Source organism: Limanda limanda, chromosome 16 (assembly GCF_963576545.1).
Source record: "Limanda limanda chromosome 16, fLimLim1.1, whole genome shotgun sequence".
Classification (NCBI taxonomy): domain Eukaryota; kingdom Metazoa; phylum Chordata; class Actinopteri; order Pleuronectiformes; family Pleuronectidae; genus Limanda; species Limanda limanda.
The window spans coordinates 14651728-14664566 of record NC_083651.1 but is presented as its reverse complement, the minus strand read 5'-3'; the positions used below and the strand labels follow the sequence as shown (position 1 = coordinate 14664566).

At 46.3% G+C, this 12839-nt stretch overlaps 1 protein-coding gene across 1 annotated transcript in view; it reads left to right on the top strand.

Moving 5' to 3' along the window:
* Positions 1 to 12839, top strand: part of LOC133021843 (anosmin-1) — a 44636-nt gene that overhangs the window by 18930 nt on the left and 12867 nt on the right. Inside the window, exons 3-6 of the mRNA XM_061088837.1 lie at positions 5743 to 5805; positions 6168 to 6390; positions 10788 to 10972; positions 11272 to 11401. Coding sequence (XP_060944820.1) covers positions 5743 to 5805; positions 6168 to 6390; positions 10788 to 10972; positions 11272 to 11401 — 601 coding nt within the window. The remainder of the gene's footprint in view (positions 1 to 5742; positions 5806 to 6167; positions 6391 to 10787; positions 10973 to 11271; positions 11402 to 12839) is intronic.

Below are 12839 nucleotides of genomic sequence, written 5' to 3'. Positions count from 1 at the left end.
GGAGAGAACGGGAGCGTGCCTATGTTCCCACAGCCCAATGTTCCCACAGCCCTATGTTCCCACATTTCTAATATTCCTTACAAAATTAGGCCCTATGTTCCTACAGTTCCCAATTTTCTACCCCTGCCTGGTAGTTAAGGATTCACCATTCCGTAGCTGGTGAACCCTAACCGTAACCCTAAACTCTCTTGATCTCAACACGGCTAACCCTAACCCTAACCCTAAACTCTCCTGAGCTCAATACCGCTAACCCTAACCCTAAACTCTCCTGAGCTCAATACCGCTAACCCTAACCCTAAACTCTCCTGAGCTCAACACCGCTAACCCTAACCCTAATTTTCGGAAAATTCTAGAAATGTGGGAACATAGGGCTGTGGGAACATCGGGACTAATTTGTCAAAATAAATCTGGGAACACAGGTCTGTGGGAACATAGGTCTGTGGGAACATAGGTCTGTGGGAACATAGGGCCTAATTTTCAAAATTGTCAGTGAAAAAAAATTCTTAGAAATGTGGGAACATAGGGCTGTGGGAACATAGGTCTGTGTGAACATAGAGCCTAATTTTCAAAATTGTCAGTGAAAAAAAATCCTTAGAAATGTGGGAACATATGGCTGTGGGAACATTGGGCTGACCCCGAGAGAACGCACTAGAGACGGCCAAGTTTCAGCAGAGTGCGTAGATGCAGGAAAAAAAGCACAGGTACCCACATGTTTTGTGTCAGTCAGAATTTAATTTACATAACAGCAGTATCTGTCATAGATGTCTCACATCAGCCTGTGACTGTAAAAATATGTTCGACAGTACGGGGTAATGTCATCTGTTATCAGCATGAATTACGGCCCTGTCTTTTATTTTGTACACAGTGTGTATTATTGAGCCCGGGGGGGGGGGGGGGGGGGGATCCTGACTGGTAGCACTTCATGCTTCATTAACTCAAAGAATAACAATTGCATGACATTTTATCTACGCACATTTTCATAGTTTATGTTGTTCCAACCCCTCAGTCAGAGGCAGTTCGTTTTTTTTACGATAGGTGGAAATAACCACGCTTCTATGATGGAGAAAGGGTGTTTTATGCACAGAAACCCCCCCTCACCACTTCCCTTTTCCTCCCCCAGCTTCACCCCCCCCAAACCCCGTCCCCAGCCATGACAAACTGAAGATGGGCTGTGGCGTTGGCCGCCATTCAGCCCGCGACTCTCTCATCGGCCCCCACAGAATGCCTTTCAGGGTGCCCCAGAGTAACAACTGCTGCGTTTTATTACTGCGTGAAATGGGGAGTGAAAGAGTGCTATGGATGTTCCTACTTACCCATGCAGAATGTGTCACTATTGGGCTGGAAGATAAGAGGACAAAGGGGAAATCAGCCGAACAGAGACGAACAGATCCGAGGCCATAGAAACGGCCCTTTTGCTGCTTGTTTATATCACAGAGCAAAAGAATTTGAGTCTTTTTGAAAGTGGAATTTGCCAAGAAATATGTTAACATCACGGAGGATAATTAGATGCATTATGCTATTCAAACAGATGGTAGCTGTGTTACCAGCATGGGAGATTCACTTGAGGGGAGACCCAGACTTTGGCACCCAAACCCTCCCGATACACTGTCCAGCTCAATTATGTTCTCTACTCTACTTTCTCTACCCCTGTTCCAGGGTGGGTGTGTTTCCCAGCCTAGTTCTTGGAAGTCAGATAAGCTGCTTTCAGACTTGAAGTGAAGTCCGAACATTTTCTCCGTAATATTACAAAGGGGCTGTACGTGACAACGCAAATGTCAGAGTCAGTTGTTCCGGACCTTTTCCTGCCAGACCCCAAGGGAAATGTGTAAGTGAGCCCAGGCGAGAATACAGAATTCACAGCAAGCGATTGGGCTTGTTGATGATGTTTCTAACACGCAACCGACACAAAAGTGGAAAAAACACAAAAATACAAAAATCTCGGGTTGAAAATGAGGGGATGCAGACGAAGACGTCAACTTGGAAAGACAAAGAGATCCAAGAGCTTTTGAGGAGAAGGGCCAATGTCAGTGTCGATGTGCTGTGAAGAAAAAACAGATTTCTGCAGCAGAACTCACAATCTTCTCCTGCATTCTCTCCGAAAGGCAAATGTGCAGACCCAATTTTTCTGGACATTTTGTGGCGTTAATGTCTAAAAAACGCTTTACTCACATAGATATGACAATGTTAGAGGACGTTAAACTACCAATATTCACTGTTATGCTGCGGATGTCCCCTCACCTGTTCCCATTGATTATTTAAAAAATGTTGTGCAATTTACTCATGGAGTAAGTTGTATGGTTTGGAAGTGGTTTTGCTTTTCTTAGTTTATCGCAATTAGCTCCTAATTGGTATAATTGTAGCTTGCCAAAGGCTAATGTCAGGTTTTTGAAAAAAAAGTAGATTCTGGATGATAAGGGTGTGTATCTGCATGTGTACATAGAATTTCAAGAAAGCTTTTAGAAAGTATGCCATCGCCCTTTCCTGATCATGTCTCTGGCAGCATCGGTCCTTAGGTTATAGACGGAGCGCCAAGCTGTGTTAATAGGAATCAGGGATTTGATTGATGAGAGCACCTTTGTAATTATATCCAGTCGTCCTATTTGCTTTGGCAAGACATCTGTCGTCGGTCCTCCTCTTCCCTGCTGAAATGTCAGGTTGTGGGTGTGGCTCGGGAGAGACGATGACAGATTGTCAGGTTTCAGCACACCTGCAGGGAACTATCACTGCCTTACAGAGAAAGACTCAGAGTTTTCTTAAGAGTGCGAAATATCCGATCGTTTAGCAAAAGCAACTCTCGGGATAGTGTTTTTTTTCAACTGCTCCTGCAGCAGTTCGTGGCATTTTGGACCTTCCTCCCTCAGAATCTGGGGCCGCGGGGATGAGACGACACTTAACACACAGCCAGCGTTCTGATCTGTGTTGTAATGTCCCTGGTACGCAGTGTGCTGTGTTAACTCATGCCGGTTGGCACGCAAGCCCCGGCATCTCGAGGTAACGCCGGTTCTATTTTCACTTGTGCCGTTGTGATTGTGTTGAACCAGAAAGAGACTCATCCTCAGGGAAAGCCATTGGAATGCATTCAGTCCGCGCACACAAGATCTTTCAATGAGTAAAATGAGCTTGATCCCCGGGCTTATGTGTGTATGTTCAGTGATTTGTAGAAGGGATTTGGGGGCTTTAACATGTGCGTCTACTGGCAGAGTGTCCTTTAGACACTGGTGCACGGCACAGCTACTGCCTCAAGTCCCTGTTGCTTCTGCACTTTGCTCTCGTGAGGCCGCAGTGCTGAGGTTCTTGCTACTGCCCGTCCACGTCCTTAGCTTTAACTCTCAGTGGACACAACTGAGAACAGAATTAATGATGTGAGGTCACCCCCCCCCCCCCCCCTCCGAGGTGTCCCATTTTGTCCTCCGACACTTCACTTTTTATAACACCGTGGTGATGTCTATACTGCCGCGAAGTAATTAAGCAAATACCCCTTTTCCCAACCTCCTCCTCCCTTCTCTGAGCCGACAGTTAAACACTCAACACCGAGTCCACACAGGGATCTCGGCTGCCGGAGACGAGGCTGGGCAGCGGCAGCGAAGCTGAATAAGCCGAGTGTAATTGGGCTCTGGCAGGCGTGTGTTACGGCCGTGATTGCAGCATGTTCCTCCAGAAGCAAGGTTTATGTTTCATGATGCGGCCGTCCACTGCACTCCATAAAAAGCAAATAAACTTTTCACTGGCAATGGCATAATAATGACAGAGCTGTCTAATGAGTGAATTAAAGAGTCATAAATACAGCTCTGGCCCCCTGACTGAGATGTGAAATGTCTTACATCAGCTCTGTGTTGAACACACTCTACAGTAGGCGCCCTCATTTAACCACTCCACCTTGCATAACACTGCAGATTGTTCTGATAATATTTCTTTTTTATTCTTCCTGCCAAAATCGATGCTCCTCTGACGCCCGATCTCCATATCGGCTCTCTCCTTGTGTCCACCTCTCACTGAGCAACATTGTGGACTGTACCAGACAATGACTGGAGATGAATGTGCTCTTAATGTACTTGTCGTATTGGCTACATCCATAGTACTACATTTTTCAAAATAAAACGATCAATCTCTGTCCATACTGACACGCCTGAAAACTCACATCACATGACCACTCGTGCACACAGGCTGCAGAAAGAGCTATGTAAGCAGTCGGTGCAAAGACAGACTGATGAATCAGCAAATGACATGAGCCAATCAGGGAGCGATTATGAGCAGATTCGTCAATAATTCCAAGTATTCTCTGTTTCTGTGCGTCCAGACTAAAATGCAGTCCTGTAGTTTTTCACTAAGGGCCCATTCACACATTCCTAAATATTTCAGACGCGAACTTCAGTTCAACTTTGGTGACCTGTGAAATTGTTTGCTAGGTGCATTAGCAGATTTGTGAATGTACCCTAAACCGGGGCTGGCAGTGTTTGCAAACTTCTCTGTTTTCTCGGCTCTTAAACTCTCAAGTGTAGTCGCCAGGCGCTTTCGTAGAAGAGTTTGGGTTTCCAAATGAAAACGGAGTCGTGCGGATGTAGCTGTAGTGCTGTAGCTGGTGCAGGAGTCTATGAGAAACGGAGCTGAATAAGTGACTTTGGCAGGTTTCTGGTTGGTGTGGTTTTGGCTGCTCCCACTACAGCACAGAAGCAGCCTGGCAGCGGTTTGTCTGTTTGAGTGAACTTGCTCTTCTCTTTCGCACCCACGCTCTCAGTGGCCAGCTACAGGAGCGCACGAGACCCCGGCTCATTTCAGCCCCCATCGCGACACATTCCCCTTTTCCTGTGGCAGAGCTACGCCTGATTCTATTGGACATGCATGGACTTTTTTGTGTTACATTACGCCGGCTTTTTGCTGAATTTGATTCGTTCAGGGTGAGCTCCTGCATTTAAGGCGAGCGGAGTTCGACTCGATTGGTAAAACTTTCATTCAACATTTTTTATCATCCCATTATGTTTGGCGAAATGACTCCGCGCTGCACTCACACTGAGGGCTTTCTTTCATCCCGGGCCCGTGCCAAGCATTCAGTAAATCTGTTCCACGTGTTTGAAAAAAAGGGAATCCCAAGAACATTAAACCAAGTGTATCATTTATTAAACGCTCTCTGTTCGGCGCGGTTAAGAGAAGGGTGTTTAGTGCCGGTGCCAGAGTGTATCAGGCCCAGACGTGAGCAGGAGAAGTGGCAGGATGGGAGTGAGGCACAGAGAGCAGCGGAGGATAGTAGTGCTGAGGCATGGAGCAGGAATTTCAGGGCCCACACCTATATTCTATTTTATACTATATCAATTAAATTTTTTTTTGGTTGTAATTACTTGAGCATCGCTAGAAGAGAGCCTGTGACTCAAGCATTTCATTGCCAGCGACTTCTCAATGTTATTGTTGTGCATTTGATAATAAAAATCTTGAATCTTGAAGCAAAAGCAAAGCATCAGTAGGTTTCTAGACACAGGGAGGCAAGTGTATACCTGTCTGCTCACAATGGACAACCACTGTGCCCTGTGTTTGCTTTTGTAGAGGATAGTTCGTGACGGTATGGCATTTGGAACAAAACAAAAGTGTGAGTGGCTGTTGTGGACGTTGGGGGGGGGGGGGGGAGTGGCTGAGTGAGGTGCCTGTCAGGCAGCCAGCGCTCCAGCTCAGAGAGGAGCAGCATCTCCGCTGCAGCGAACCCTTTCATGTGGCTGGCTCTTTGAAGAACTGACACCCTTCTCCTTTTCACAGTGCCTGGAGCCCTGCAAGGAATCCTGGGACCTGAAGGAAAACCAGTGCCAGGATTTATGTGAGGTATGTCACTACCACAAATACCCGTGGTTGCCTCAGACTTCGAGAGTGTTTGAGCCCCTCAGACTTAGTGGAAAAATTCAATAAGGGGGGAAACTTTAGGAGCAGTGTGAAGTAACTCTTTTTGCACTGTAATGACACACATACACACACTCTCTCTAGGAGGATAAATCAAAGCTGCTCAATGTGCTCACCGCTCCAGTGAGTCATGAGCTGAAATGTAAATAGGACAATCCCTGTTAGCTCACAGAGCTGCCTGTTTGCAGCCAGGCAGGTTGGTCTTAAAAAGCATCTGACATGTATTTTTCCTTCCTTCCTTCCTCCCTCCACCTCCTCCTCCTCGTCACCGTTCCCCCTCTCCTCAGCCTCTCTTTCCCAAGAAGCACTACGAGTGTCTCACGAGCTGCGAGTTCCTGAAGTCGGTGGAGGGCGTGAAGCAGGGCGACTGTCCCGCCCCGGAGAAGGCCAGCGGCTTCGCGGCCGCCTGCGTGGAGAGCTGCGAGGAGGATGGAGAATGTTCGGGGGTGAAAAAGTGCTGCTCCAACGGCTGCGGCCACACCTGCCAGCTGCCCAAGAACCTCTACAAAGGTAATGCTCAAGGGCGATTAGACTCAACGTTTTTATTGTGTCACAGTAAAACCCTTTCTGCCCCAATAAAATGTTCTTTAAAGTTATACTGGTTTGGGAATGAAGTCATCGTTACTGTGTGTTAGGGCTGAGCGATATGACTTCAAATCCATAGCACAGTTATTTCAAACCTGATATCCCAGCTGTGCACGTCTTGCGTGCAGTAACAAGTGAGCACAACATTAACATATAGTAGGGATGGGACTTTACAGGAGTTTTCATGTTCGAATATTCATAACGTTATTGAACAATTATTCAAATATTCATTTGAAAAATGAACAAATAATAATAACATTGGAAAATAATTTTAAAAAGAAATAAACACGGTCTAATGACTTACATCCATCCTTTTAAACGTCAGGCTTCCCGACGCTGGCGGCAGCCTAATTATTTGACAATTGAGTTTTAACTTAGCCTACACTACTTAACGTAAAACTATGAGCGAAGTTGACTGGTCATCAGACTGGACACAAATACAAAAGAATAATAATAAAACATGACTTCATGCCAAATTAGATGATTGTTTTAAACTGACAGTCATGGCAACTTATTAGCGAGATGTAGCCTATAGCTACCTTACAGGCTAGCCTACTGTAGGCTCTGAGAAACATCAGGCTATTAAACAACTGCCTACATGGATTGCCTGGGCATACATTACCTATCACAGGCCCATCTATGTGTTCTTGTTCATGAAAATCAACATATTCACATGTTCTGGGGTAAGACGTGTGCGCAGTCGATTCACTGTCAGTCCGCAAGATACCTGAAGATGTAGTTCTCATAATGTGCGGGACAAGAACAATTATTCATTAGGCTTGGATTTTTATTCGAATAAATTCTTAATGACGAATATACGAATATTCATTACCAACCCTAGCAGAAACCCAACAGTTCGTAAATGCACGCATTGGGGAAATAATTAACCGAGTTAACTGCCATAAGCAAGATTAATTCAGTTAGAGGTTATAAATGTTGATTTCGATACATTTTTAGTTAATTGCTGAGCCCTACTGTGTGGTTACTTACTGAACATTAAGATATATGTAACATATAAGCCTACGTCATATATGTTGGATAACAGTGACGTAAAAAGTGTCGGATTGCTAGACCCAACAAATCATCTTTTCAATGAGTCATTGCCCCTCTCTGTCTTCAGGAGGGATTAGATGAACACAGTTTGCCATCTGAATACTGGATACACCTCCCTCTCTGTTTTTCCCTATTGAATAAATGATGTTTAATGTCTGGTGCCAACACAAACATCAGGATTTTAACGTGATTAAGTTTAGCAGTTTGCATAATATTCATAAATAGCATTGAACCAATCGACCCCTCTTCATCAAATGTTAATTTAAAATCGCAGTGACGTAGATTGCCGATTGCCTTGCACAATTTTTAACAACCTGCTTAGCATAATGAATCCCTTGTCTCTGTGCTGCGCTTCACCCACACAGCGCTCTAGTGCTGTTTCTGTTTTAAATCTGATTACATCCTCTGTCCCGAATTTGCCGGATAAGCTCGAGAGTTTCACAGACACAGATGTATTCAAGAATCTTTGCTGCAGTAAAACTGTTTAACAGCCGCTGCCCAGGGCGGCCTGACGGTCTCAGGGTGCCGAGTCATTATGTGAGAGAACCGAGTGCCCCTGAACTTAGAGATGGGAGCTTGGAACTGCATTACATACACTATCAGCGCACAATTGCTGGCCGCCCGGGGCCATAACAAAGTCGAGGAGATGCTGAAGTGAGAGCGCTGAGTCTAAATCGAGCTTTGAAGTGCGACAGTGATAAACTGTAGCTGCTGCACGCTCTGAAACACTCTGCAGTGAGTCCAAGCCTGTTTCACTGTGCACACTGTAATTATCAGACATGGGATTTGTGGATTTTAGCGCGTACACACAGAAGGGCATGCTGGTATTTACTGTACGTTAGATTCGTACAGTCCCGAGGGAGGTCACGGTGGATGCCACGCTCTAAAGGTGAACAGCACGTTAATCGAGGGGAAGATGAAAGCGGGCGTAACCTTGAACATTTCAATTCACCCACTCAATGCAAACCATTCCCGGCGCCTCGAGACCTTCAAATCAAGCAGCCTCTGCTCGCCGAGTTAGTCCAAACCTTGAGCTCGTGACGGGTCGCCGTCAGCGCTGCTCTCACACTGAATCACATCGAGCGTGTCGGTGGAAGTCCAGATGGAATTCCTGTCCCAGCTCTCGGTGTTAAAGGTCTAATTAGTTGCTCATGGTTTGAAGAGCGAAATTGTTTCTGTGTGTGCACCAAGTGTGTGTGTGTAGCCTTCGCCGTGATGAGCTGTGATGCTGGAAGCCATTAGCAAACACAAGCGGAGAGAAATGGAGCGTTTCCCCCACTGAGATCACTCTCAGATGTGTGTGAGTGTGTGTGCATGTTCAGGTTGGGGTGCCCAGGCCCATGTGTCCCTGATGGAGGGAAACTGCAGTGATCAGGACCCCACAGGGCTTTTATTTTGTTGCAGAGCTTCAATAGAATCAATAGAAGAGACGCTGTTACCCATCATCCACTGCTCGGTAATGTCGTCTCAGAGATGTGTTTGTGGAGGTGAGCCACAGAAAAGATGTGCATGCATCATTATTATATTAGGGTCTCGCATGTCTTTCATTTTCTCATCTTTCTCTCTATAGTTGCCTTCATTCCCTGGAAGACAAAGTGCCACATGTGATGCAAAGTTAACTTCTCGCAAATGTTTTCTGCACAATTCTGCACTTTATTGTGAAAGCAGTGGAAAACAATGAACCTGGGGGTGGTGGTGGCTGTAGGAGGTAGTTAAAACAAAAAATATGTGAACAATTTTAACGGAAATTAAATTCAACAATATTCTCACTGTCACAACAAGTCAGGTAATTAGTCCGTCAGTCATCCGCCGTTTACCTAAAGTGCTATTTGTAGTGTTTACCTCAACCACTGTAATTAGAACAGCGGTTATATGACAGCATGTGCGTGAGTATTGAAAATTATATTCCTGGAGCGTAATTGTTGGCGTGATTAAGAGATGAATGGACGCCACGCTCACGATCGTGCCTCAGCAACAGTTACATCATGGCTGGGAGTAAACGTGGGGCCATTGAAGAACGAGCGCTGTATGATTCTTGGACTGAACCTCACCCCCAAAGCTTTCCTTGGAAAAGGCGAGCTGAGAGAAAGTGTATTCTTTTCCCTGCCACATATTGCGATAAAGAGGGGCTGTGCGCGTGTGTGCGTGTGATTTGTGTTGTTGCAGGGGAACTTGTGTGACTCTGTGGGAAGATGAGTTAAGACAGAGGGGGGAAGAGGAATGCTGCGGTTACCTTGGTCGTCCGTTATTGCGCGGTGAAGCGTTTGTTCGCGCTCGCACTCGCACACTCGGCTGCAGAGCTGTGAAACCGCAGCACAATGACCCCCAGCTGTTAGTATGCAGAAAGCTGTTATCAGCGGGACACAACAAAGCACTGACTCCGTATGCATGCGGCTCAAGGACCCACCTCCATCTTCCAGGATCTTGTACGTGTCAATCAATCACTTTCACGCGCCGTGTACGGAGCCTGAATGGAGATATAAGGAGCTGAAGTGCCCTGCATACAGAACGCAGTCCTGATGATGTTTACCCACACGCTGTGCAGTAGCCTTGATCGGCGTTGGTGCAGTTTACAAACACTGAGCGATGGCGGGCTGCTCGGCGCCGACAGTGGCCCGGCGCAATTGTCTGAAGTGCGAGGCGATTTATTGAGAATTGCGGGATGTATTCAGCCTCCTCCTGTACTTCTAAAGTCACTTTTCCAATCTCCATCTCATTATCACTGTACCCGACGCTCAATCAACAGCTCACTACGTCTCCACTGCAGTAAATTCACTTGAGAGAGTCGGGCCTGACTTGGCTGAGGGTTTGGCCCGATCCTGCACTTAATAAATCTCTAATTTATTGCACATGGCCCACGCCGACCTCGACTGAAAGGCTGAAGCTGGAGTGCAACGATGCAAACGCACTAAGCATACGTGTGCATGTGTTTTGCACTTGTGTATTCTGTGTGTGCAAAACGGTAAAGAGAGAGAAGTTATGTGTGCAAGCTCACATACCTGAGTGCAAACTATGTGTATCATCACTAAGGAGCACGGCTAATAAAATACATCGCTCCGGCCGTGAAATATCACAATCTGTCACAGTAGGGTGATGATGCTGTTGACCCACCTGTATGTCTCATTTTTCAAACCTGTATCTGCGCTACACGGATGCTGTCTTTTATCTTCCTACCTTCCTTTCCCACTTGAGAGGAAAACAACAAATTTCACGGCGTGATTCCCCTATAATTTTGTGATAAATGTTCTCTTCCTCCTCTGCACTTTTAGGAGTTCCACTGAAGCCGAGGAAGGAGCTGGTGTTTTCCGAGCAGCCGTCAGGTCAGCTGGATATCCGCTGGTCGTCCAAGTTTAACATATCCGTGGAGCCCGTCCTCTATGTGGTGCAGCGCCGCTGGAACTACGGCATCCATCCCAGCGAGGACGATGCCACCGAGTGGGACACAGTGGCACAGGTAGGAATCTACACCTAAAGCACTGTAGCATATAGCAGTAAGATAAATAAAATGTGTCAGCCTTTTGATCAGAGTTGTCTCACAGCAACGGCGCCACATGCTACAGCTGTGAAAGTGCTGCACCGCACTGACAGACTGTTGCACGCGGTTGCACATTCCTCACAGCCGCAGTGTCTTTGAAAAGTCCTGGCAAAGAGAAACACACAGATGACTGATGTGGAGGCACACTCACGTGGGCCTGTGACCCTGCATGAACCCTGACCCCTGTGGTTTGCTCTCCTCCCCATCTGTCCCCTCAGACCACAGAGGAGCGCGTCCAACTGGCCGACATCAGAGCCAGCAGATGGTACCAGTTCAGAGTGGCTGCAGTCAATGTCCATGGGACCCGCGGCTTCACTGCGCCCAGCAAACACTTCCGCTCCTCCAGAGGTCGGTGTCTGCTATGTACATATGCACGTGTGTGTGTGCGTGTGTGTGTGTGCGTGCGTGCGTGTGTGTGTGTGTGTGTGTGTGTGTGTGTGTGTGTGTGTGTGTGTGTGTGTGTGTGTGTGTGTGTGTGTGTCTGTGTGTGTCTGTGTGTGTGTGGCCTTACTTTGTGTGTAAGATCCTGTTTGACACCCACTTCCCTCCATTTGTTGTGGTTAAGACCTTGGAACAGGTGGAGCCTTTGGGAAAGAGGTTTTAGACCTGATCTGACGTCTTATCTGACAATGCAAACTTAAATGTGGGTGGTGAATAATACATTTGCATTTTTTCCCAGCTTGTTTTGCATTTTCTTGTTCAGAAATGTCAGATTTTATTCCCCTGGCTCACTTTGCACCTCTTCCGAGAGCTGAAACACATATTTTAACTTGTCAACCTTTTTGTGTGCTCCACTTCTAAGCTGTTCACCCCCACTGCTCTGTTTACCTGAGGCTAACTGATTATGGAAAAGCCAAATACACATTTATCACTTTATCACAGTTAAATTGTGAATCTCCACACATTTACTCACTGTGCTAAATAGAAAAATTCTTGTCAAGGCCAAGTAGAATCCAAGTAACGAGGAGCGACTGGGTGAGCAGAGCATTTCTTCCCCCGTGGTGCAACCAGATCTTCAGTTATGTCTTCAAAGGAAGGGGTTTCCCCCTCTTTACACTCGTATAAAATGTAATATGTCTGAATTAGTCAGGATATTGCAGGTTTCAAATGAATGCAAGTGTTGTCTTGCTTCGAGAGGGGGTGACGTAACCGAGCCAGGCCTCAGATCTTTGCCACAGATTAGCGAGTGAGCTCTGATGCCATCCTGTGTTACCACTCCGCTCGCCTTCCCTGTATTTTCAGTGTTAAATGACGCTAAATACACGTGTTGTATCACAGATGGCATTTGTTAAAGTTATGGCCAACTGTCATGTGGTTTCCAGGGATTACAGGTTTGTGAATATGATATTTGGTCTAGATTGCATCAGATACAGAGCTCTTTTTTTCTCACATCAGAGGCAGAACCATTTGTGCAACATGTAGAAATGAAATGGCTGAGGTGGCAACTTTGAATTCCCACACACATGGACCACTGAACATTTTTTCACCAGGCTGCAAGAAACTTAGAAATTAAGATAAAGTTGTTTACTACAGAAACTCTGGCAGAGATCTTAAATATGAACCATGTTCTGCCAAATACTTAAAATCTGTGCCAAATCCTGAAAGTATAGAGTTCGGTACGTGTGTACGTGCACATGTTGACCTGTCCTGTCAATCCTTCGTCATACCTTCGCTCCCCAGAGTTCTGTGGATGGCTGGCAGGCAGATCCAGATACCAGGTGGGGAGAAGGATTCTGCTATCGGGATGAAAACTGATCTCCAATCAGACCAATAAGTGCCAGACCGC